Raw genomic sequence first — 27,653 nt, 5'->3', positions numbered from 1 at the left:
TCGGTGGGGCTTTGATGAGGCTTCGATGGGGCTTCATGGGGCTTTGGTGGGGCTTCGATAAGGCATCGGTGGGGCTTCAATAAGTCTTCGGTGGGGCTTTGGAGGGGCTTCATGGGGTTTTGATGAGGCCTCGGTGGGGCTTCAGTGAAGCTTTGTGGGGTTTCGATGAGGTATTGGTGGGGCTTCAGTGAGGCTTTGTGTTGTTTCGATGAGGCTTCGGTGGGCTTTGGTGAGACTTTGCGGGGCTTCGATGGGGCTTCAGTGAGGCTTTGTGGGGTTTCGATGAGGCTTTGGTGGGGCTTCAGTGAGGCTTTTTGGGGGTTTCGATGAGGCTTCGGTGGGCTTTGGTGAGACTTTGTGGGGCTTTGATGGCGCTTCAATGGGGCTTCAGTGGGGCTTCAAGCGAGCTTTGCCATAGACTTCTATGGAGGCTTTGAAGCACTGCTGAAGCTACATGGGGTATAATTTTTGAAGCGAAGCCAAAGCAAAGCAAAGGCAAGGTGTAAACAGGACTGTAAGCTAACCATTTTATTTAGCGACAGTGTTCAGCGAGCTTTAACAAAGCCTGTCCGAAGCCTTGTTGAAGCGGAAGCATGAATTTACAAAGGACCAAGTATACAGGCCTACCCCTCCACTTTACAGCCTCATGTTTATTGCTTCATTACAGGTACACATTACACATTAAAGGCCCAAGGTGCCAAACCTAAGGAGGTGAATTGACCTAAGGAGGTCAATTCACCTCCCCCCCACGGCCCCACCCCTGCTGCTCACACAGCATTTGTATACATTCTTCATAGCGTCACATACTGTCACCATAGGATAGGCGCTCGGTCTGGGGGACAGAATCTTAAAAAAACATAATATTGGCAGACAAAATAAGGTCACATATCACCATGGTTACCTCAGCCTGAGTACGACGAGCCCGTCTTATCTACATACTGCGATCTGAAATCTGGCGTTTTCTGGGTTTTTTCATTGTTGAAAATCAGCTTATTTCACCCGTCGCCAGACACGTTCCAGTCAGATACTATAACACTCGGTCATTAGGCGGGAAAATCCCTTCTTTTTAATGAATGGCCAGGAATGCCAAGTTTTTTTTCCCAGGCTAATTTGTTTTCCATGATGAAAATAAAATTAAGGGCCAAATCCCCGAAGCTTTGTGAGATCGATTAAGCCGTTTATTCTACATAAATGGACTTATTCACTAATGAATTCTAACGCTTCAGTGCTGATGAAGTGACTGGTAACCATAGCAACCAGTCAGAATCCACTCTGCTGAAGTCAGGCCTGTACAAGGAGGCTTCTAACCGGTTGCTATGGGTTACTGCTTCCGCCTGTTATCTCTCCCTGCAGTCAAATGGGCCTTCCTTTTTAGTATTGGGCACTTTCATTGGACCAAGGATGGCGTCAGGAGGAAGGCATTGCACTGCAGCAGAGGGTAATTTTCAATTCACTAAATCAAGGCCTAGGTAACAACAGTAAAATCAGACTAGGATTCTTATCTGGACATGGCGGGTAAAAACAGGCACTACGTTAGGGCCTCTTGCACATGTGCACCTGAGCCCAAGCAACGTCATTTCCGGTGTATTTCATTGGCCCGGGAGGCCCAGGTGCTTGCGCACAGCTGCCAATAGATGTGAATAGCTGTACTCAGGTATTTACCGATGCTCACTTTTAGGCCATATACATGCCGGTGATGAGGCCCATATACCATGAACAGGTTTTTTTTACGTGTCGATAGCTGGCAGGTCCTGCCAGAAAAAATGCTTGACACGTAGAAAAGCGTTTAAATTTATCTAGGTGCATTTAGGCGCATTTAGGCACATCTTTTCTGTCCATCTCCTGTAATATATCTGCAGTCTCTGACCAACTCCTGTAGTATGTCTGAAGTATATGACCATCTCCTGTAATACTACTGCAGCCCAGTCTCTGACCATGTACTGAACTGTAACATGTCTGCAGTCTCTGACCATCTCCTGTATCATGTCTGCAGTCTCTGACCATCTCATGTAACATGTCTGCAGCATCTGACCATCTCATGTATCAAATCTGCAGTCTCTGACCATCTCCTGTATTATCTCTGAAGTATCTGACCAGCTGATGTATCATGTCTGCAGTCTCTATTCAAGTCCTGTAACATGTCTGCAGTATCTGACCATCTCATGTATCCTGTCTGCAGTCTCTAACCATCTCCTGCAATATGTCTGCAGTCTCTGACCAACTCATGTAATATGTCTGCATTCTCTAACCAAGCCATGTATCATGTCTTCGGTGTCTGACCATCTCATGTATCATGTCTGCAGTCTCTGATCAACTCCTGCAATATGTCTGCAGTCTCTGACCATCTCCTGTATCATGTCTGCAGTCTCTGACCAAGTTCTGTAATATGTCTGCAGTATCTGACCATCTCATGTATCCTGTCTGCAGTCTCTAACCATCTGCTGCAATATGTCTGCAGTCTCTGACCAACTCATGTAATATGTCTGCAGTCTCTAACCAAGTCATGTATCATGTCTTCAGTGTCTGACCATCTCATGCATCATGTCTGCAGTCTCTGTTCAACTCCTGCAATATGTCTGCAGTCTCTGACCATCTCGTGTATCTTGTCTGCAGTCTCTAATAGTCTTCTAATATACTGACTACAATGTGCAGCCCCTTGCTGATGTCAGGGGCCACAGTTGAGGCCCCTTATTTCTCCTCAGTTGGCCACCAGTGCTCTAGGTCACCACTTCTATAAGTACTCCCTCGTCCTCTGGGAATAGTTACCAACATTATATTCCCACTCCTGGGACACTGTTACCCCCGGGCCCATGGTCCACTTTTCACTTGCCCATTTTCTGGGTGGGTGCACCCAAATAACATCCAAATTACAGGTTCACTCCGCTCAAACCTCACCTCTAAATATTCCTGGGGGGGGGGGGGGGTTGTGGCCCTGATCCCTGCAATTATTGCCTCTTTTTGAGTTAGGCTCTGTTTCCACTATTGCAACCCCAAAGTCGCGTGATTTTTACACATTTTTTTGCCGGGATTTTGATGCGACTGGAAGCAATGCCTGTGTATTCTTGAGGTCCTGGACCTTAAGTCGCATCAAAGTGGGACCAAAGTAGCGCAGGTACTACCTTGAAGTCGCACAGATATGAACGGTACTCAAATGGAAATCACGGGGTACGACTTGTCATGCGACCTTGCAGTCCCAAGTCGCATGACAAGTCTCACAAGTGGAAACCGAGCCTTACAGCGTGTGTAGAAGCTCAACAAATCTTAGTACTGTGATCCCGGGACATGGCCTGGGGCACATCATTCGTGGGACAGAGGGCCAAGATGGCGGACTAGACCTGCCAGATCTGGGACAGATGGCATGTATGTATAGAGTGACACGTCTATAGCACATGACAATCCAAACAGACAAGAAAACAGGTGCATGCTGTCAATGGAAAAATATTATGTCATCCATTAAAATGATTTGCGTCCTTATAAAAGAACAAGCACATGCACTAATTTTGCATAAATACACAGAGACGCTGGCTGTAATTTTAGAGGAATATGCATTGGCTGGTGACCTCTAGGGGTCATATTCAGGAATAGCAATCTTCCAGCACGGCACAGAACTGAATACCAATTGCGGCTCGGCCATGCCTGGAATGCTTGAAGAGTCTGTGTGCCCAGTATGATGTGTGTGAGTGGATCTGTATGTCCCTGTATATTTCTGCTTCTTGTACTCTTACTAACAGTTTGTGATGTATCTCTTTCTCTCGCTGCCCCTATGGAAGCGAAGTATTCCGCTCCTGCAGGAAACACAGCTATGGTACGTAGCCAGCTTTTGTCGTTGCTCCCGCTACTTGTGCATGCTTCAGCGCCTTTGTTCAGCAGTCAAATATATCTAACATTCTTATTTAGGGCAATAAATGTAGAAAATGTGATTTCATGATTGCTTAAACCATAAAATGTTCACAAAAGATGTGTACTGTATATACTCGAGTATAAGCCGAGTTTTTCAGCACATTTTTTTGTGCTGAAAATGCCCTCCTCGGCTTATAGTCGAGTCACCTTTTTGCGCCTGATCTCCCGGATTTAGGGACCCGGTACCGGCCGGCCGTAGGTCCCCTGGACCCCAAACTTGGCACACATATAGCCCCACTCTTCCTCTACAAGTGTGCAAAGTGTGTTGTCTGGGGAACCTACAGCCGGGCAGCACCAATTTTTCAAAGTTGGTCACCCCTTCCATAGACTCCCATGCTAAAAGGTAATTTCTCCGATAACTTTGGGGACCCGGTACCGGCCGGCACCGATATTTCAAAGCCGGGCACCCCTTCTATATACTCCCATGTTAAACATACTGTAAGTCTAGTCATAGGCACAGTGAGGCAAGGGCACAGTGAGGCATGGACCCTGTGAGACATGGGCACACTGAGGCATGGGCACAGTGAGGCATGCACATGGACACAGTGAGGCATGCACATGGACACAGTGAGGCATTCAGATGGACACCCTAGGCTTATACTCGAGTCAATACGTTTTCCCCCGTTTTTTGTGGTAAAATTAGGTGCCTCGGCTTATATTCGGGTCGGCTTATACTCAAGTATATACGGTCTTTTTATCTAAAGGTTGAAGTGATTGTAAAGGTTCATTATTATTATTGTTTTTTAAATAACAAACATGTTATACTCACTTCCTCTGTGCAAGGGTTTTGCACAGAGCGGCCCCTATCCTCCTTTTCTGGTGTCTCCCGGCAGCGCTCCTGGTCCCTACTCTTCACCTGGTACCACGATGGAGAGACGCTTTCCATGGGTGCACTCGTGGCGGCGCTCTTCCGAGTCCTGCTGCTGCATCCATTGACACAGACAGCAGGACTCGGCCCTGCTCCGGCTCCCGTGTCACTGGAAACAGCAGGGGGTGCCGATGGCTTCTGCTGCTATCAATCTATCCAATGAGAACCCAGAGACAGCGACTCTGTGCTCATCCCTGTTGCTGGAACAATCGGGGAGCACAGCATTTTATTTATTATTTCTAGCCTACTTCTATTAATCTGATTGACCTTAATGTTTGTAAACCTACTTTGTGACGTGTCCCACACATTTACTTCCTGGAATTCTGTGACCTGTAGTCACTATGCCCTGTGAGTAGCACTGCTGTGTCACATATTTCACAGATCCCGCCTTCTGATCTACAGAGGAGCTGGGAGGAGGAGTTTCAGGAGGTGGGGTCAGTACAGGAATCACTGCTTGCAGACAGCAAGGTACCATGGGATATGTAGTCCTTTGAAATTGAGGAGAACCTGCAAAGCATGCTGGGAAACCAGGAACTTGTGGAAAGATGGCCAGCAGACAGAGAGCACTCACAACATGAAAGGAGATTTTTTTTTAAAGTAATCTTATATTGGATTGTCAAATATAACTTTAGCAAACCCCCGAGGGAGCTGCTTTTTTTTGTTCAGCCCCTCTGGCATACCTAGCAATGTGATTAATGGAATAACTCAGCAGGAATACACAACACAGTTCTTCTTGTAGTTTACTTGAAGAAAAGTAAAATTCAGGTTAACATTAGTCAGCCAGGACCTGTGTAAGTACCCAGGACTTGGTTGAAACAGTTTAAAGAAAACAGTCAGGAACACTATGCAAACAACGAAAGCAATAGGTAACAATATGTACAGATTAAATAGACTCCCCAATAACTTTTGGTGTGTGTGGGATGCTGTGGCTAAAGGGAACCCCAGGCCGGCCTACGATGCTTCTAGTACACACCCAGTGAAATGATCTTAAAACTGTGGTGTGTCCCCTTTAAGAGCAATCACAGTAATGTCCTGGAGGCAAAGCTTTGCGTTTTATTATCTTCACCGGCAATGTAGGAGCTCTATGGATAATATCTGGATGTGGTATTCTATCAAAAGCATTAAAGGTTCCTGGGCAAAGCCCCCTCACCAAATCCTGTGCACAGTCAGCGGTCCTCCCCTGAGCGATTGATCGATCTTAGATGCAGGTGTGTCGCAGTGGCATTCAGTCCTTGAGCTGTTGCATGGTGTCCTTCTTTAGCATGAACAATCTGTTTCTCTGGGCTGGAGCTGCATGAACAATCTGTTCCTCTGGGCTGGAGTTACAGGCTGTGTGCCCCTTGGTAGGCCGCGAAACCACATACACATAGAATGCAGGAGATGCTCTCCTGATTGGGTGCAGGCAAAAAGAGGCTCTGGCCTAGTTCCTCTGGCTTTTTATCTCCTCCCCCACAGTCCTTTGCTGCTGCCTGATGATTGGCTCAGACTCTTCCAATAGGGAGTTTACAGACAACTTCCAATAGGGAGTTTACAAACAAGCAGTTTTGGGTGTCTGCATGAAGAGAGAAAGGGGGGGGGGGGGTGAAAACAGACAGCTCTGCCATCATAGGTTAGATCAGTCTGGAGAAGTACCTGCTACATAACTATTGTTTTTATTGTTATTACAATGCTGAAGTGTATGCTGTGACCATCGATCTCCTTTAAATTTCTCTTTCTGCAGACTCTGAGCCAGGAGAGGAGGACACAGGAGGACCCCAGCTACAGCGGACAATTCGGGCTCCAAACAACACACCCTTGGGCACCCCTTCAGGTAACACTCGGTTCCAGGGGCGGACTGACAACTCATGGGGCCCCCAGGCATTAGGAGATTATGGGGCCCCTGGGCAATGGGAGATTATGGGGCCCCCGAGCAATGGGAGATTATGGGGCCCCCGAGCAATGGGAGATTATGGGGCCCCCGGGCAATGGGAGATTATGGGGCCCCCGGGCAATAGATTATGGGGCCACACATTATACACACACACAAATACAATATACACACACAGTATACATACATACAGAATACACACACTGAAGCTGCAGCTATAATCTTGGGATTTTTAAAAAAATACAGATTTTTACATACTGTCCCTGGTTTTACTGAGGCTGGCAACCCTGATGGGGCCCTCGGGCAGTGCTCGAGTGCCCGACTGGTCAGTCCACCCCTGTTTGGACCACAAATTAGCCAACACAACCTTCAACAATGTAAACTTTTTTTGTTAGTGTTGGACAGAGTGGGGAAGAGTTTGAACTTCCTATTAGTTTTTCTTACTGTTGTCTGTGTTTACTAATTATGGGAATTCTGTCTCAAAACACCCCCATAAGAGCCCATTCACACAGGTGCGACTCGTCAGGGACGGCAGCCAACTGACAAGTCGCGTCCCGCACTGTTCAATAAAACCGTTCTAATAGGAGAGACGCAAGTCGCTCCGACTTAGAAAAAGGTTCTTGTACGACTTTGGGGGCGACTCGGGGCTACTTGCATTGACTTCTATACAGAAGTCATTTTGCAAGTCGCCTCTGAAGTCGTCTTCAGGTCACCTTGCCGAGTCGCCCCCAAAGTCGTGTCGCCCCAGTGTGAATGGGCTCTCACTAAAAAGTGAGGGGAATTTTCCAAGTGGGGGCCTACAACAATAAAACCCTGGCAGATGTTCTAGGGCAGAGGTTTTTAAAATGTGTACAGGCCCCTGGTGGATGGCCCAAAATGTCTTCAAACCACCCTCACGAGACTATCAAAATCATCATCGGCACTAGGTATGAAGTTAGGATTCACCGCTACCATGGGTTTGAGATTCGGAGTCCCAGTGAATTTATGTGCAAAATCACTCATTTTTGAAACAATAATGCCCTGCATGGCTTTTAAACTATGCCCAGCAGGCTTATATTTTTTTAGGTTGATAGAAACTTTTTTTTAAATTTGGGGATCTCAAAGCAGACCATTTGGTATGTAGGTGTGGGTGGGTGCAGCGTGGTGCGGCGGCAGAAAACACTCAAGACCAGATGCAGGAAACAGAACTGTATTGAAGTTGACGTTCAGCAATACACAACAAACCCAGGAGGAGGGCAACCCGACCAGGAGCACTCACAGGATGCAACAGCGATGAGTATTGAAGCAGTAGTAAACCCGCAGCAGCTTTTGCTTTTTTTTCCATACCTGCAAGGCAAAAGGCATAATGAGCTAGTATGTGAGTATGAAATACTTACCTTGGAACGAGACGTGGGGAACTTACCTGGTCCACGCCGAGAGAGATGTCATCTTGCCTCAACGTGTCTTCCGGGTATCGCCGCTCCAGCGCTGTGAGTGGCTGGAGCGGCGATGTCATCACTCCAGAGACTTCTTTCCGGTAAGGTGCGGCGGCTGCCGGGCTTTAAGCCGAGGAACCCCCCTGCGCATGCGCCACTGCAGTCAGCGGCTCATTGCGAGGGGAATATCTCCTAAACCGTACAGGTTTAGGAGATATTCTTTTTACCTACAGGTAAGCCTTATTATAGGCTTACCTGTAGATAAAAGTGGTAGTACAGAGTTTACTACCACTTTAACAGTAGGTCTCAGGTTAGGGTGACCATGTGTCCCGGATTGCCCGGGACAGTCCAGCATTTTGCAGGTCTGTCCCGGGCACCTTCATTCCAGGACAATACAATGTCCCGGAATAAAACTGACACAGCCACCCCCTGGGACAGTCCGATGCCCCCAAAAAAGGCCGCCACATCACTGCTTTACTCACTGACAGAACTTGTCCTGGCCGGGAATGCCTGGAGGAGCACAGTCTCCGCCCCCTGTTTGTGATTGGAGAAATCATAAATCCCGCCTCTTGTGTCCAATCACTGTGCTGTGATTCGTTACAGTTCAAGCTGATTTTTTGGGAAGGGGGGGTGTCCCTGAATTGTAGTTTGGAAATTTGGTCACCCTATCTCAGGTGTGCCAATAGCATCTCTCTATTGGAATGCGGCCTAGCCAGCTTAAACCCAAGTGGGGAGGCTTCCAGGAAAGAATTTCATACTAATGTAAAGTCGCAGTGAGCGTATATTGATTGATTTGCCCAAAAGTCTACAAACTATGGGATAGATTTAGGGACTTTTATTTATTTTTTATTGTTTTTACTGGTATTGGCAGCGATCTATGATTTTTAGCGGGACTGTGACATTGCAGTGGACAAATCTGACCCCAAATGACACTTTTTGCTATAAAAATGCACTGATCAATGTATAAATGACACTAGCAGGGAAGGGGTTAACTCTAGGGGGCGATCAAGGGGTTAACTGTGCTCCCTGGGTGTGTTCTAACTGTAGGGGGGGTTGGACTGCCTTGAACACCACAGAGATCACTGTTCCAGATACACATATGAGGTCACACTTAACCCCTGCAGCGCCCCCTAGTGGTTAACTCCTAAACTGCAATTGTCATTTTCACAGTAATCAGTGCATTTTTATAGCACTTTTTGCTGTGAAAATTACAATGGTCCCAAAAATGTGTAAAAATTGATCGATGTGTCCGCCAAATCACTGATCACCGCCATTAGTAGTAAAACAAAAATTATTAATAAAAATGCCATAAAACTATCCCCTATTTTGTAAACGCTATACATTTTTGCGCAAAACAATCATTAAACGCTTATTGTGATTTTTTTTACCAAAAATAGGTAGAAGAATACGTATCGGCCTAAACTGAGGAAAAAAAAAGTTTTTTTATATATTTTTTGGGGGATATTTATTATAGCAAAAAAAAAAATATATAGCTTTTTTTTTTAAATTGTCGCTCTATTTTTGTTTATAGCGCAAAAAATAAAAACCGCAGAGGTGATCAAATACCACCAAAAGAAAGCTCTATTTGTAGGAAAAAAATGACGCCAATTTTGTTGGGGAGCCACATCGCACGACCGCGCAATTGTTAGTTAAAGCGACGCAGTGCCGAATCGCAAAAAGGGGCAAGGTCCTTAACCTGCATATTGGTCCGGGTCTTAAGTGGTTAAACATTTTTTTTTACTTTTTTTTACACTGTCCCTTTAAAAAAAAAAAAAAAAATGTGATCACTTTTATTCGGCTCCGGCACCGGTGGGGGACCTTAGGCCAAATGCGCTACTACACACCGCTTTGGCCTGAATCCTGCTCGTTTTGCATAGCAAGAATCTATCTATGGTTACCGCTGCCACCCCCTATTCAGGTGCCCGGCCCCTTTTTGGGTGCCGGGAGCCTGAATTGCAGCGGGGGGGTATTTTTTTAAATCACCTGACCAGCATCAACAAATGCGAACAGCGAGCGTCATGCTGGGCGCTCGCAGGTCACTCAGCTGTGTGTTAGGAGGAAAGCGAATGAATATTCACTTTCCTAACACTGAACCGCCTCTCCGCCAATCAGGTGCTCGGGTCTGTTACCTGATTGGCTGAAACGACAGGCGCTGTGATTGGACGCTTATCAGGCGTCCAATCATAGCAGAGGACGGGAAGAGAGGACGGGAGAAGACATCGAGGAGCGTGGAGGACACCGCCGCCATGACCCGCTGCCCCACCGAGACAGGGTAAGTGCCGGGCGGGTGAATGCACACTGGCAGCATTTGATGGGCACAGTAGCGGCAATTGATGGGCACAGTAGTGGCAATTGATGGGCAGAATGGCAGCGTTTGATGGGCACAGTGGCAGCAATTTATGGGTACAGTGGCTGCGTTTGATGGCACAGTGGCGGCAATTTATGGGTACAGTGGCTGCGTTTAATGGGCACAGTGGCGGCAATTTATGGGTACAGTGGTTGCATTTTATGGGCACAGTGGCTGCGTTTGATGTCACAGTGGCTGCGTTTGATGTCACAGTGGCGGCAATTGATGGACACAGTGGCTGTGTTTGATGGGCACAGTGGTGGCAATTTATGGGTACAGTGGTGGCAATTTATGGGTACAGCTGCTGCGTTTGATGGGCACAGTGGCTGCGTTTGATGGGCACAGTGGCTGCGTTTGATGTCACGGTGGCGGCAATTGATGGACACAGTGGCTGTATTTGATGGGCACAGTGGTGGCAATTTATGGGCACAGTGGTGGCAATTTTTGGGTATAGTTGCTGCGTTTGATGGCACAGTGGCGGCAATTTATGGGTACAGTAGCTGCGTTTGATGGGCACAGTGGCGGCAATTTATGGGTACAGTGGCTGCCTTTGATGTCACAGTGGCTGCATTTGATATCACAGTGGCGGCAATTGATGGACACAGTGGCTGTGTTTGATGGGCACAGTGGTGGCAATTTATGGGTACAGTGGCGGCAATTTATGGGTACAGTTGCTGCGTTTGATGGGCACAGTGGCTGCGTGTGATGGGCACAGTGGCTGCGTTTGATGTCACAGTGGCTGCGTTTGATGTCACAGTGGTGGCAATTGATGGGCACAGTGGCTGTATTTGATGGGCACAGTGGTGACAATTTATGGGTATAGTTGTTGCGTTTGATGGCACAGTGGCGGCAATTTATGGGTACAGTAGTTGCATTTGATGGGCACAGTGGCGGCAATTTATGGGTACAGTAGCTGCGTTTGATGGGCACAGTGGCGGCAATTTATGGGTACAGTGGCTGCCTTTGATGGCACAGTGGCTGCATTTGATGTCACAGTGGCGGCAATTGATGGGCACAGTGGCAGAATTTTATGTTTTTTTTTTTTTCAGTTTGTTTGCACCCATCCCCCCCCCCCCCCACCGAAAATTTTGAGCACCAACCGCCACTGGGTCCAACCCGCTACTAGCAAGGTGTACCTAATAAAGTGGCCGGTGAGTGTAAATCACCAAAGTGTTTTTTGCAAAACTTTCTATGTGTCACTCTGTAAAAGCAATCAGTGTTTTTCCTATAACCTCCAGCCAACCAGAACAGCAATCATACTTCTTTAGGAGATGTTTGACCTATTATAACAGGCATCAATGCACATAGTGAAAGAGTAAATGTAAATGATTTATAACGCGCAGAAGACACGGGCGTAATGGAAGGAATCTCCAGTATTCCCCATTAATGTCCTCACAGCAGCAATTAAGGTAACACTACCAAGCAGGGTTTATATTCTTCTGACACCTCTATCTGATCTGTTCATAGATTTTAATACTGACAGGCTAGAGTTGGTATTACTTATTTATATTCAAGTACAAGCTCAAAGATATCAAGCTAAAATATCTGTTGTCTTACCCAATCACAGCATACAGCATAGTCCTTCCTCTTCCCTACACCATAAGCTCTTCCGAATAAAATCGATTTTTTTTGCAATAACCAAAGTCATTTGGAATGATCTGTTACGCAATTATCTCCCATCTAATGAAGGACTCTCTACAGACTCGCTTATTAAGGACAGCAAAACTCTGAAGGTCACATTTACCAAGAAGGCGTTCTTATGGACTCTCTCTCTCGCGGCTCCCTGCTGCAGTGGCCAATGCTCTGACCTCTGGGCAGGGGACCTCCTGTCTCCCGGGTGGGGCCACAAATCATGGCCAGGTCCTTGATTGAAAGGCTGTGTACACCTGCACCATCAGGCTGCTGGTCTCCGGTAAGACAAGGACACAGGGAAAAAGAAAATATGGACAGCCGCACTCCAAAAAACCTTAATGGTTGTTTTTATTTAAAAAAGGAAAAATGCACTACAGGTCACAGCACACAACACGGGAGTAAAATTAGTGCTTAATCATCAGCTATGATTAAGCACTAATCAGGTAAGATTAGTGCTTACCGAGACAGGTAATTGCCGGGTGGGGGATGCACAGTGGCAGCATTTGATGGGGCACAGTAGTGGCAATTGATGGGGCACAGTAATGGAAATTGATGTGCACACTAGCAGCAATTGATGGGGCCACAGTGGCAGAAATTGATGGGGCACAGCGCCAATTGATGGGCACAGTAATGGAAATTGATGTGCACACTGGCAGCAATTAATGGGCACAGTGGCAGCAATTGATGGGGCAAAGCGCCAATTGATAGGCACAGTCGCAGCAATTGATGGGCACACTGGCAGCAATTGATGGGGCACAGTAGTGGCAATTGATGGGCACACTGGCAGCAATTGATGGGTACAGTAGCTGTGTTTGATGGCAATTTATGGGTACAGTGGTTGTGCTTGATAGGCACAGTGGCTACGTTTGATGGGCACAGTAGCTGCGTTTGATGGGCACAGTAGCTGCGTTTGATGGGCACAGTGGCTGCAATTTATAGTTACAGTGGCTGCGTTTGATGGGCACAGTGGCTGCGATTGATGGGCACAGTAGCTGCATTTGATGGGCACAGTAGCTGCATTTGATGGGCACAGTAGCTGCATTTGATGGCACAGTGGCTGCAATTGATGTTTTTTTTTTCAGTTTGTTTGCAACATTTAATTCATTGATTGTCCTCCTCCATCGCAGCCTTCTCACACTAGTGCAGACCAAGCTGTCTGTATAATAAAGAAATAGCTGAGTTATTGGACTGAGATTCTTCCTGCCAGCTGTAAAGCAATATCTCAATCACAGTCCGCACTGCAGTCAGTAAAGTAAATCTCTAACCATATTACGTTCCCTTTGGAGGCTGTGTAGTATGCAGGAAAAAAAAAAAAAAAACGTCTGAAAATAAAGTGCAAGTACTGATTTAAACCTTGGCAATCCAAGATACGTTTTGCAGCAGATTGCGGCGGCGTACTTACTGAGATATTCTGAACAATTTACAGCTGAACTGCAGGAAACCCAACAATTTTCCCTTGTCATAGACGACTGCGCCTGCTCTGCGAGCGTTAACGGCTCATTTCTCTATAGGAAATTTGGAAAAGCAGATTTACTTTCCTGATCCTCCACTCCTGGAGGCTCTTCTGCCCTGCTAGATCAATCCCTGCAACCTCTTTTCCCCTATGCTCCAACAGTCTACGTTCCTCTGACATCACTCAGACCGATGCAGGGTCAATAGCACTGCATTGGTTGTGAGGATGCCAAGAAACAGTCCACTGCCAGATCATAGGGGAGAGCTGTGTGCAGGGGGAATGGAGGATCGGGTAAGGAAAAATTATTTTACTGTCCCCCTAGACCAGGCAGACTGGACGGTAGCAGTGTGACAGTCCTATCTGTACTGCCATGGTTCCGTCATATAGCAGACTGGATGTCTCTCTCTCTCTTGTCTGGCCACCCTGTAGATCCCTCTATCCTGGGGGCTATAATGTGAAGGGGAGTTGAGGACACCAATGTAAAGGGGGGGGGCTTTAATGTAAAGGGGAGGGGACTGTGATGTGAAGGGGGGCTGTGATGTAAAGTTGAGGGGACTGTGATGTAAAGGGGGGGCCTGTAATGTAAAGGGGATGGAACTGTGATGTGAAGAGGAGGGAACTGTGATTTAAAGGGGGACTGTGATGTTAATAGGAGGAAATTGTGATGTAAAAGGGGACTGTGATGTGAAGGAGGGGCTGTGATGTAAAGGGGGACTGTGATGTTAATAGGAGGGAATTGTGATGTAACGGGGGACTGTGATGTGAAGGAGGGGCTGTGATGTAAAGGGGAGGGGACTGTGATGTGAAGAGGAGGAAACTGTGATGAAAAGGGGGACTGTGATGTAAAGTGGAGGGGACTGTGATCTAAAGGGGGAGAACTGTGATGTGAAGGGGAGGGAACTGTGATGTAAAGGGGGACTGTGATGTAAAGGGGAGGGAATTGTGATCTAAAGGGGGAGAACTGTGATGTGAAGGGGAGGGAACTGTGATGTAAAGGGGGACTGTGATGTTAATAGGAGGGAATAGTGATGTGAAGGGGGGCTGTGATGTAAAAGGGAGGGGACTCATGTGAAGGGGAGGGAACTGTGATTCAAAGGGGGTGAATTGTGATGTGAAGGGGGACTGTGATGTAAAGGGAAGGGAATTGTGATGTAAAGGGGAGGGAACTGTGATGTAAAGGGGGACTGTGATGTAAAGGGGAGGGGAGGGGACTGTGATGTGAAGGGGAGTGAACTGTGATGTAAAGGGGGACTGTGATGTTAATAGGAGGGAATAGTGATGTGAAGGGGGACTGTGATGTAAAGGGGAGGAAATTGTGATGTAAAGGGGGGACTGTGATGTAATGGGGAGGGAACTGTGATGTGAAGGGGGACTGTGATGTGAAGGGGAGGGAACTGTGACGTGAAGGGGGACTGTGATGTGAAGGGGAGGGGGCTGTGATTTAAAGGGGGGACTGTGATGTAAAGGGGAGGGAACTGTAATGTGAAGGGGGACTGTGATGTGAAGGGGGGCTGTGATGTAAAGGGGAGGGGCTGTGATGTAAAGGGGGGACTGTAATGTAAAGGGGAGGGAACTGTGATGTGAAGGGGGGCTGTGATGTAAAGGGGAGGAAATTGTGATGTAAAGGGGGGACTGTAATGTAAAGGGGAGGGAACTGTAATGTGAAGGGGGGCTGTGATGTGAAGGAGGGCTGTGATGTAAAGGGGAGGGGCTGTGATTTAAAGGGGGGACTGTAATGTAAAGGGGAGGGAACTGTAATGTGAAGGGGGACTGTGATGTGAAGGGGGGCTGTGATGTAAAGCTTCAGCTGCCCACAGTTAAAATGGATGCAGCCAGCCAGGAGGGAGATGTCTGCAGCATATTTGGCAAATACAGAATATATAAAAATAATATGCAAAGTGGTTGGAAGGAAGCTTCAGAATGGCAAAGATGTTTTTATTACAAATTATGTGAGCAGACAGCAGTTCCTCTTTAAAAGGTGAAAAGTAAATACAATATACCTTCCTGTCTATTTACTAATGCATCATAAAGATTGAAAAACGTAATGTTGATGGAGAGAGTAGAGTTCTGCGCCTTTATGTGAACAGGCCCTGACAGTTGCACTGCTGCAGCGTTTGCTGGATAACAATAGTAGCTCACTGATTGCTCTCGCTTGTTGGAATCGCTTTTTTTTTTTTTTTTTTTTTTATAAAATCCATCTTTCTTTTTTCTTTTTAGGAGACTCAGATACATTGCTGGCTAGCTCGCTACACACCACTCCCAGCACGCTGACCGGACTGTCGCAGACGGATGAGTTCTCAGACTGGTCAGGCAGTCAACAGACGGTAGTAGAGAGGGACTCCAAGAATGCCAGGCAAGGCTTTGCTCAGGGGGTGGGGACTCGCCACCTGGGGGTGGAGCCCCTTATCCCAGCCTCCAGCAACAATCATCCAGGCAGTGTCTGGGGGTCAGAGGTCAGCCTGTCAGGGTTCAGCGACCTGTATAGCAGCGCCTTCAGCCTCTACCGGGGCAGATCTTGTGCCATCCGGGTGTAAGTAAACCCAAGTGCTCTATGGGAGCGTCATCACCCTCTCTCCTTCCATGATGGTCATATTCAGAGTCTTTTTTTTTTTTTTAGTTTACATTCAATTCATATTTAATTTGGTTTACATTCAATTCATATTTAATATTTTTGTTTTACATTTAGGTTCAATATTTTTTCTCCAGATTATTTTTTTCACCATTTAATTTGTGGTTCCCAGGCTGACCCTTTGCTCCCGTTTCTTTGCATGTTATGCTGTTTTTTTTCGTGTTGCCTTAATAAGTTTTGTTGCGTGCATTCCATCGCATGTCCATTTTTATAATTCTGTACCTAACCTGTACATCTTGGGATTGCAAATAACACTGAGAGATAACAACTTAAAGCTGAACTCCAGGCACACAGCTAATACAAAGTTGCAATACATATTTTATATAACTTTTATTTCAAACATCTCAAGTCTCCCGCGAGGTACGGGAGACTCCCGCATTTCTGCTGCGGCTCCCACACACCCGCAATCTCCCGGGAATGATCGGTGCGGCGGGAACAACAGCTGTGAACACCGATCTCTGTCCCCCAGACGTCTCTGCAAACACAACTTCCACTCCTAGCATCCCCTACAACACTAAAGAAAAATCTGTCCTTGTAATTAGGGCTCCAGCTTGCGGCCATTTTATGGTGGACTAAATTGCATTGATTTTAATGGGAGAATTCTCAAACGCTAGAGAACAATCATTCTTTTTGTGTTGAGTCTCCAGACAGTTTAATGAATGAGCAGGAGACTCTGCCTCCTGTTCATTAATTTTTAGTGCTGAGAAAGGGCCTGGGGAATGTGTCTTCAGTCCTTTTGTGTGTCTCAAAGGGGACATGTCAGGCCGCGTACACACGGTCGATCCATCCCATGAGAATTGTCCAGCGGATCGTTTTCATCGGTTCACCGCTGAAGTGGCCTTATTGTCTGATGTGTGTACACACCATCAGTTCAAAAACCGATCGGATCAGAACGCGGTGACGAAAAACACACGACGTGCTGAAAAAAACGAAGTTCAATGCTTCCAAGCATGCGTCGACATGATTCTGAGCATGCGCGGGTTTTGAACCAATGCTTTTGTGTACTAACCATCGGTTTGGACCTATCGGTCAGCGGGCCATCGGGTCGATTTTAAAGCAAGTTCTATAATTTTTGTCCGACGGACAAAAGACCGATGGGCCGTACACACGGTCGGTTTGGACCGATGAAACTGAACTTAGGTCCGTTTTAATCGGTTTGGTCTGACTGTGTGTACTCGGCCTCAGGGGTCTGTTTAGACCCCTGATATCTCACCAAAGCCCACCAAAAAATCTAAAAAAATTATTGTAAAAAAAATCTAAAAAAATAAAGAGTGTAAAAAACCAACTGACACCACTCGCCCCTGCCTTACCAACACTGTCCACTGCCCCAACCCCCTCCTCCCAAAAAGCATTGTGTTAAAAAATTAAGAAACAAATTAACCACTTTCTGACTGCCGCGCGACGTTATTTACGTTGACAGAATGGCACGGGCAGGCAGATTGGCATACAGGTACGTCCCTTTAAAAGCATTTTTTTTACAGGGTATAAAAGAGAAGAGAGGCGCCTCTAAGTGTAGCAATAAGTTGCTAAATGTTGTTCCTTCATTAAATGTAACCATATTGCTACACTTAGAGGAGCCTCTCTTCTATTTTATACTCAGTTGTGACATGACGCTACTCTTATATCAAGACATTGCTTGTATATCAAGGCAAAGCTTATTAAAACATTTTGCTTGTCTTGCAAAATGCTCTCATACCAAGTTACTCTCAAACCAAGGTTTTACTGTATATATTTTTATGTTTTGCATACATTTGTTTCATATATCTTAGAGACACGACTGGCTTGTTTATAATCTCCATCACACTAATGATACACTTGGCTTGGATTCTACTATATACAGCCACTGCAGTCTAAGCAAATCTGCTAAGAAACGGAATTCCAACATACTCATCAAATAATATTAATGGGAATTGCATTTCTGCTTACATTTGAAGTGCACCATAGAAACCAACTATCCATTACCTTCTATTAAAGTGGATGTAAACCCGCTCTCATCCTTTCTAAACTCCTGCCATAGTGCTGATCTATAAGGATATAGATGCCTCCTGCATGTATCCTCACCTGTCACATGTCTCCCCTCTGTCTGTTATAAGAACTGAAAAACTGCAGATTCTGTGGGTGGGTCTGTTGTCTGGAGCTCGGTGGGTGGAGTCGTGATGTCAGTAGATTCCCCGGCCTCCTTTACACTCCCCTTGTCAACATGCATTTTTTCCTGTGTATTCCTTACACTAAATTCTGCTATGATCGCTAGCATCCAGTCAAAATCCAGAAAAGTAACCAGAAAAGGAGGGGGTGGGAATTAAAAAATAATGCCTGTCTCCAGGCTAGTGCATGAGATATGTAAATAACCTGTCACTCACAGCAAGGGGGCGGAACGGACTAAGGGCCAGATTCACAGAAAAAGTACGCCGGAGTATCTGCTGATACTCCGGCGTACTTTCAAATTTGCCGCGTCGTATCTTTATTTTGAATTCTCAAACAGAGAATCCGACAGGCGTACGGCTTCTTACGCCTTCGGATCTTAGGATGCAATACTTCGGCGCCCGCTGGGTGGAGTTTGCGTCGTTTTCCGTGTCGGATTTGCTAATTAGCTGTTTACGGCGATCCATGAAGGTACGCGCGTTTGTCGCATTCTCTTACGTCGTCGCTAGTCGGCTTTTCCCGTCGTAAAGTTGCGATTGCTATTTAGGTGGTGTAAAAATACGCACGTCGCCGTTCCAAAAATTACGTCGGTGCGACGTCATTTCGCGCAAAGCACGGCGGGAATTTTCAAAACGGAGCATGCGCAGTACGTTCGGCGCGGGAACGCGCCTAATTTAAATGATTCACGCCCCATTTGAATTAGGCGGGCTTGCGCCGAACAGCTTTACGCTACGCCACCGCAAGTTTACAGGCAAGTGTTTTGTGAATCAAGCACTTGCGCTGAAAACTTGCGTCGGTGTAACGTAAATGACATACGTTACGCCGCCGCAAATGTATGTGAATCTGGCCCTAAGGCTTTTCTCTGTAAGTCCGTTTTATTTCACTGAACAATAAAAGAGGATTGCTCAGAGCTGGATTAACTCTGTGTGGCAAGACTTTCTTATACTCTACATTGTGACATCAAGAACATATTTTTTTTTGGGGGTTTATATCCCCTTTAACTAATCTGCAGTATACAGGTCAAAGCTAATTGGTTGCTTTAGCATACAATAAATATACCTACAAATTGCAATGTTAGTAAATAACCCTCATATACTAAAATAACACACACAGTATAAGTTGGACTCCGATGCCCCGATTCAGAAAGATGAGCGGATCTTTCTGTGGGCGTAACGCCGTAAATTTGGGCGGCGTAACGTAGGTGGGCCGGCGTAAGCCCGTCTAATTCAAATGGGGATGTTGTGGGCGTGTTTTATTTAAATTTAAGATGACCCCGCGTATTTTACGTTTTTGTGAACGGCGCATGCGCCGTTCGTGAAAAAATCCCAGTGCGCATGCTCGAAATGACGCCGCAAGTCGTCATTGCTTTAGACGTGAACGTAACTTACGTACAGCCCTATTCGCGAACGACTTACGCAAACGACGTAAAATTTTCAAAACTCGGCGCCGGAACGAAGGCCATACTTAACATTAGCTACGCCTCATATAGCAGGGGTAACTTTACGCCGGAAAAAACCTAACTTAAACAACGTAAAAAAATGCGCCGGCCGGACGTACGTTTCTGAATCGGCGTAAATACCTAATTAGCATATTCCTTGCGTAACTATACGGAAGCGCCACCTAGCGGCCAGCGTAAATATGCAGCCTAAGATACGACGGTGTAAGACACTTACGCCGGTCGGATCTTAGGGAAATCTATGCGTAACTGATTCTATGAATCAGGCGCATAGATACGATGGCCCGCACTCAGAGATACGACGGCGTATCCGGAGATACGCCGTTGTATCTCGTATCTGAATCCGGGCCCAGGGAAACAGCTAAATCCACAGATGAAAGACATAAATAAGGGAAATGTATTTCTGTCCATCCATTTCTGAGATTTATACAGCTCTGCCACAGAGCCACAGACCTGTCTGCCTGGGAGGAGATCTGATTTTTCTCTGATGTGGTTCCGTTACACCTACAGGTATTGTCCTTCTCCATCCTGTGACTAGACAGCAAAAGGGGAAGCAGCAGACTAATGAGCTCATCTTTTCATCACTCTGCCCTCTCCTCCTATCAGCATGTTCCTTGCATAGGCGTTGCGCACAGGGTGTGCCAGGTGTGCCCAGGCACACCCTAATCACCCTTTACAGCGCAGGTTCCCCCTACTTCCCTGGCTCCCTCCTTCCCCCTGCAGTGCTACCAGCTTCCCTCCTCTCCCGCCAGCTCTTGCTGCTAGGATGTTTTAGGATGAGTGGCGGAAGGGGCCGGTAAATATGTAATTGACCATCCCCTTCCCTTTCTGAATGGACATGGTGAGTGATCATTAGTGTGTGTTTGAGCTTTGGGGTGCACACCCTAATGCAATAGGCTGCGCACACCTATGGTTCCTTGCATTGCAGCACAACTGATTGGCTCAATGTGTTGCATCTCCTTCGTTCCTATTTAACCACTTCAGTTCCTTCATGACCAAGGCTCCCCTGCGTGAATCGCCACGAATCGCTACGGCGGCCACTTAAAGCGGAGGTTCACCCTCAAACTTAACTTTATCACAATCATGTCTGCAGCCTTAATACATGCCTCTAGCGTTGTCTTTTTTTTTTCCTATCTGAACCCTTACCTGTCTTCAGCCTCACTTCCTCCGGGGTCTTCTTCCCTGCGGGGAGTGGGCATGTCGCTCCTTTTCCCCGACGAGGCGTAATTGGAAGCTGTGCGCAAGGTCTCCTGGGAGTGACGTTTCAACACTCACAGGAGACCATCCGAAATAGCTAGGCGTGTATTCTCGCGCTAGCTCGAGTGTCACGTGACGCGGGAAGCGGGTCACATGACTCGCAAAGTGCAACAAGATGTCAACAAGAGCAATTCGGCCACACCCGCTGTACGCTGCTGCATGCTATTCGCACTGCATTACTACTTTCATTGGGGGGCACAAAAAGGTGTCCCAGGCCCCTAAAGTGTTTGGGTTTGGCTTGAAGAAAAGGTGGCAACCCTGCGGCCGCTTTAAGGGCTATAGGGGGCGCGCCCGACTCCGAAGCCAATGCGCGTGGCCACCCGGTATCGAGCCAGGACAGGGGATCTGTCAATGTAAACAGACAAATCCCCATTCTGACAGGGACATAGAGAAAGATCTGCTGTGCCTAGTGATCAGGAACGACGATCTCTCTCTACTCCCAGTCAGTCCCCTCCCCCCACAGATAGAAACTCCTCCCTAGGGAACACTTAACCCCTTGATCGCCCCCTAGTGTTAACCTCTATTTTTGGCTCTGATCGTTGTATCAAAAAAGTCACTGTCACTGGTCCAAAAAAAGTGTCAAAAGTATCTGATCTGTCCGCCGCAATGTTGTAGTCCCGCTAAAAAAAAAACGCAGATCGCCGCCATTACTAGTAAAAAATAAATAAATAATAAAAATGCCACAAATCTATCCCCTATGTACCCCTTGATCGCCCCCTAGTGTTAACCTCTACTTTTAGCTCTGATCGTTGTATCAAAAAAGGGCATTGGTCCCAAAAAAGTGTCAAAAGTGTCTAATGTCGCAATCCCCCTAAAAATCGCAAATCGCCACCATTACTTGTAAAAAATAAATACATAATAAAAATGCCATAAATCTATCCCCTATTTTGTAGACGCTATAACTTTTGCGCAAACCAATCAATATACACTTATTGTGATTTTTTTTTTTACCAAAAAATATGCAGAATAATACATATTTGCCTAACAAATGTAAAGTGTTTGCTGTGTGCTGTTTGTTAGGGAATACAGAGCTCCAATAATTCGTATTTTCTTTGTAATCTGCCTGGAATTCAGCTTTAACACAGAGAAATGTCAGGATAAAAATATGGGAGCTTCCAGTGTGTCTGACAATGCAAGCAATGGTTCTGTTATCCTCATCCTTGGTTCAATATATAGTGAGTCACAGAACAAGAAATACAGAAAATACAGCACCAAAGGTATTAATGGAAAGATCGAGGGACTGAGTAAGAATTCTGCTGTGATACATCAATAATATATTATGAAAGGAGGAGGAGCAGCGCAATCGTCAACCCCATCCAGTTACACCGCAATAGTAAAAAAATCCACTTTAGGCCCAGGCCTATTTTTCAAACTTGTTGTTTACAAGTTAAAACCAGTTTATTTTTTTTCTCGAAAATTACTTAGAACCCCCAAACATTATATATATATTTTTTCACACACTCTAGACAATTAAATGGCGGTCATTGCAATACTTTGTCACACCGTATTTGCGCAGCGGTCTTACAAATGCATGGGGAAAAAATACACTTTATTGAATTAACCACTTGCTTACTGGGCACATATAACCCCCTCCTGCCCAGGTGAAATTTCAGCTTCCGGCACTGCGTCGCTTTAACTGACAATTGCGCAGTCATGCGACGTGGCTCCCAAACAAAATTGACGTCCTTTTTTTTTCCCACAAGTAGAGCTTTCTTTTGGTGGTATTTGATCACCTCTGCGGTTTTTATTTTTTGTACTATAAACAAGAAAAAGCTTAATTTTTTTAAAAAATTTCAATATTTTTTACTTGTTGCTATAATAAATAGCCCAATTTTTTTTTAAAAAAAACTTTTTTTTTCTCAGTCTAGGCCGATACGTATTCTTCTACATATTTTTGGTAAAAATTCACATTTATACTGCGATCAGTGCTATAAATATGCATATATAGATTACTGTATAAATGTGACTGGCATTGAAGGTGTTAACACTAGGGGGTGAGGAAGGGGTTAAATGTGTGCCCTGCATAGTGTTTCTAACTGTGGGGGGAGGGGGGTGACTGGGGGAGGTGACCGATCTGTGTCCCTATGTACAAGGGACACAGATCGGTCTCCTCTCTCCCTGACAGGACGTGGACCTGTGTGTTTACACACACAGATCCACGTCCTTGTCTGTATAACCGCCGATCGCTGGTACCTGGCGGACATCACGGCTACCAGGCACACGCATTGGCATCTCAGTGATGCGGCGGGCACGCGTGTGCGGCCGTCGGCGGCGCTCGCGCGCCCCCTATTGGCTGAAGGGCGTATATAGACGGCCTCCCGGCAATTTAGATCCACACTGCGGCCGTATAAAGTCCTACGGCCGTCAGGAAGTGGTTAAACAATAAGAAAACAGTAAAGTTAGCCCAATTTTTTTTATATATTGTGGAAGATAATGTTACACCGAGTAAATTGATATCCAACATGTCACGCTTCAAAATTGCGCCCGCTCGTGGAATGGCGACAAACTTTGACCCTTAAAAATCTCCATAGGCGATGTTTAAAAATGTCTACAGGTTGCCAGTTTTGAGTTACAGAGGAGGTCTTTTGCTAGAATTATTGCTCTCGCTCTGACAATAGCGGCGATACCTCACATGTGTGGTTTGAACACTGTTTACATATGCAGGGGCGACTTATGTATGCGTTCGCTTCTGCACGCGAGCAGGGAGGGGCGGGTGCTTAAAAAAAAATCGGATTTATTGGCGTATAACACTCACTTTTTTACCCTGAAAATACCCTGTTTCCCCAAAAATAAGACCTACCCTGAAAATAAGACCTAGCGTTATTTTCCAAGGGGCAGCAATATAAACCCTACTCCGAAAATAAGCCCTAGTTAAAAATGCTTGTAAAATCCTATAATCCACTATATTACAGTAGTTTATAATGTACAATGTGTATGTTTCTGTAATATAATTGCGGGGAAGAGAGCTCCGGCGGGTAACAAAAATGCAGAGTGGCGCTATAACAAATGTATTTGGCACAATTGTATTACAGAAACGCACACATTGTACATTATATACTACTGTAATAGAGTGGATTATAGGATTGTACAAGCATTTTAACTCAGTTCACACTGGGGATTCCTGATAGGCAGGGAGGGAGAGAAGACAGCACATTACATGGTAAGACCTACCCCGAAAATAAGCCCTACTGTGTCTTTTGTTGGCATAATTAATATAAGACCCGGGCTTATTTTCGGGGAAACACAGTAGAGGGTAAAATGTGCCTGCGTGTTATACACAGGGGGCTGTGGAATGTTTTTTTCCTGAAACTTCCCTCTTAAAGTTAGGGTGCGTGTTATACGCCTGTGCGTGTTATACGCCGATAAATACGGTATTTACTTTTTATTTGAATTTTTTACACTGTCCCTTAAAATGAAAAATTTGGATCACTTTTACTTCTATTACAAGGAATTTAAACATCTCTTGTAATAGAAAAAAAGCATGACAGGACCTCTTTAATGTGAGATCTGGGGTCAAAAAGACCTCAGATCTCACATTACACTTAAATCTAATAACAAAAAAATAATAATAAAAGCCTTTTTTTCAATAAAAAAAAATGTCCCTTTAAGGCAGTTGAGCGGAAGTGACATTTGACGTCGCTTCTGTCATCCAACATCATTGAGTCTAGTGGGGGCCATTATTCACTCACACGACTGAGGGGAAAGGATCGGATCGCCACTACCGACGGCTCCAGTAAGCGGCGGAGACGACCGAAACGTGGCGGGAGGGGGATGGGCACCTCTCCTGCTGCTGATAAAAGTGATCTTGCGGCGCAGAGACCACTTTTATCCTAAAGCGGACCGCCGCTGTTTCAGAAAATACTAGGGTTATGGAAGCTGTCTGCTGCCATAACAATGGTATTCTACGTCAAAGTACCGACGTATAACGATGGTGGGTGGTCCGGAAGTTGACATAGTGTATAGACTGTGCAATACATAAACAGTATTATATCAATACGATAAATGAGTCTGCGAATAAAACAGTGCATAAAATATCTAATTTCCAATGAAACGTTTAATAAAGTGCAAATCTTAAAAAAACATATAAATAGTCTGTGCTGAAAAAAGTGCTCAGTGCAAGTATAAACATTTACTTATGCAACCATAAATTATCCCCTGCTCTACTAGTTTCGTCATTTGACGTCCTCACGGAGTGGCCAATTTTTTTGAGATTTGCACTTTATAGATTGTTTCATTAGAAATTAATTATTTTATGCACTTAGTTGTTTTATTTGCAGACACATTTATCATGTTGATATAATACTGTTTATGGATTGCACACTATATATATATATATATATATATATATATATATATATATATATATATATATATATATATATATATATATATATATTATATTCATACAGTATATTTTACTAACGGGGTGTAACTAGGTGGGGTTGAGATACCATAGGATTGCGCTGCTCCTCCTACTTTCATAGTGAGTCACAAGCCTGGCTGGATGGGAGTACCAAGTTGACTGGTCAATGATTCAGTAGGTAGTAAATCAAGGATAACAGATTCAGAGCTTGCACCTTAAGTCAGCAATGACGGCTCATGTATTTCAATCGCTGACAGGTTCTCTTTAAGATGAATATATGTAATTATTTGGACTAAAATAGATTCTGATTCTTTCTTTTCCTTTGCAGTTTTTTACCAGAAGGGGGGCTGAGGCGAGGCAGCATCAATGGTGCCATTCCAGACTCCCCCCGACCTCTTCAGAGTCCCAGAACTCCTATTCTACCTCCGCCTTCTCCCCGTCTAGGCCAAAGGCCATCTGCCAATCCTATACCAAGCAGCCGTGGCCAATCAACACCTCTCACACCCCGGAAGAAAACCCAGATGCCTTCACAGTATCAAGACTCAGTGGCTGAGGAGTTTGAGGAGAAGGTTAAGAGGCCAAAGTCCTCAGCCGGCTCTCAGGTCAGTGGTCAAGAGTCTCGCCCTCAGACGCCAGTAAGTGAATCATCAGGAAGAGTATCCATCTTGAGGGCATCTCCAAAGCTGGTCCGTTCTGGCTCCAAAATATTTGATAAACTGCGTTGCCTTGAAGAGAGAAGAAAAAGCCTGGATCAAACAGACAGTCCTTTCCCTGTGCAATCATGGTTGCCGCTTCGTAAGGCAAGGTCTTTTGACCAACCAGGAGAAGATGGACTGGGCACCGGCTTAGAGTCCTCCACTGAGGAGCTAAGAGATGACCTAAGAGATGGAGTAAGATCAGAAATTGGAGGTTACACCTTGAGGTGTCCCTCACTGAGATACAAGACATCTTCACTAGATGATAGGGGAGCCTTCTCAGGTCGAATAAGTGATATTGAGGCAAGGTTCTCCCAAGAGCTCTCTAGAATCAAGCGAACTGTTTCTCAGCAACAATTAATCCGGTCATCACAGGACTTAACACGCAACTCACAAACATCACTTTCTAGCCAAACTGCTCTGGATTCCGCTCCAACCCAAGTGCTTAAAGGCTCAAAGCCACCTGAAATTCAGGAACAAAAGCCAGCAACTACTATGAACACTGCCCGGAAGCCTCTTGCACGAAGCTATGCCACCGCCAACCAAATATCACAAGATAAGGAACCTCGGGGAGTCATAAGCCAGACAACTTCAGCTCCAGAAAAATCATCCAATGGTTCAATTATTCACCATGAAGTAGTTAAGCAAACAGAAACCCGCCTGATGTCACAAGCACCTCCAAAAGTCAATATCATTGCTCCAAAACCAGTTTTGGCCCATGCGCAAACCCCAAAGCAGGATGCTACAGATTCCAGGCACGGGAGAGTTCCAGACCGAGGAAGTGAACCCCCACCACCCAGCACACATGCTCCACCAGCTCTGGAAATAGCACATAGAGGGATAGGGAGGGAAAAGGGAACTTTAAGTGCAGACAGAAGAGGAGATACAAGATACCTCCCATGGGCGGTACCACCAGAACCTACCAAAAGAAGCCAAGCCCCACAAGGGAAGGGTGGGGGGCAAACCAAAAAGCACAGCGACTCCCACACTAGTGGCAAAAGCAGCAAACCATCCAAAAGCAAAGGAAAAAGCCGACGGCATAGGGTCATGTCACCAGAACTAGGTATGTTGACGGGGGTCAAATAAAATATATAAATGATATCTGAGTACTACAGAATAATATTATAGGCAACTGAAATTCCGAACAAAACTGGAAACCAGTGTTGGGAGATATTGGGCGTCCTAAAAGATGACTAAAGATGGTGGGTGATTTAGCTCGCCAGCAACTGCTGAAAACTTGAGGAAAATTTTAAATCCAAAGTGTTAAAAAGGAACCTATTATTATACAGGATTTATATAGCGCCAACAGTTTGCACAGCGCTTTACAAAATGAGGGTAGACATCACAGTTACAATATGATTTCGTACAAGAGGAATTAGAGGTCCCTGCTTGTTAGGCGTCGTACACACGACCGAGGAACTCGTCGTAAATGAAACATCGTTTTCCTCGACGAGTTCCTTGTTAGGCTTGTCGAGAACCTTGACAAGCTTTCCTTACATACACACTGTCAAGACAAAATCTCGTCGTTCTCAAACGCGGTGACGTACAACACGTACAACGGTACTATAAAGGGGAAGTTTGATTCCACTGGCGCCACACTTCTGAGCATGTGCGGGTTTCTAAGTATAC

General features: G+C 45.7%; 1 protein-coding gene across 1 annotated transcript in view; it reads left to right on the top strand.

The window, feature by feature from the left end:
• SPEG (striated muscle enriched protein kinase) overlaps positions 1-27,653 on the top strand; it is a 382,864-nt gene that overhangs the window by 162,235 nt on the left and 192,976 nt on the right. The window contains exons 2-4 of the mRNA XM_040358128.1: positions 6,489-6,578; positions 15,700-16,012; positions 25,658-27,087. Coding sequence (XP_040214062.1) covers positions 6,489-6,578; positions 15,700-16,012; positions 25,658-27,087 — 1,833 coding nt within the window. The remainder of the gene's footprint in view (positions 1-6,488; positions 6,579-15,699; positions 16,013-25,657; positions 27,088-27,653) is intronic.

This window comes from Rana temporaria, chromosome 6, assembly GCF_905171775.1.
Source record: "Rana temporaria chromosome 6, aRanTem1.1, whole genome shotgun sequence".
Taxonomy (NCBI): Eukaryota; Metazoa; Chordata; class Amphibia; order Anura; family Ranidae; genus Rana; species Rana temporaria.
This window is presented reverse-complemented; position numbering and strand designations above follow the sequence as displayed.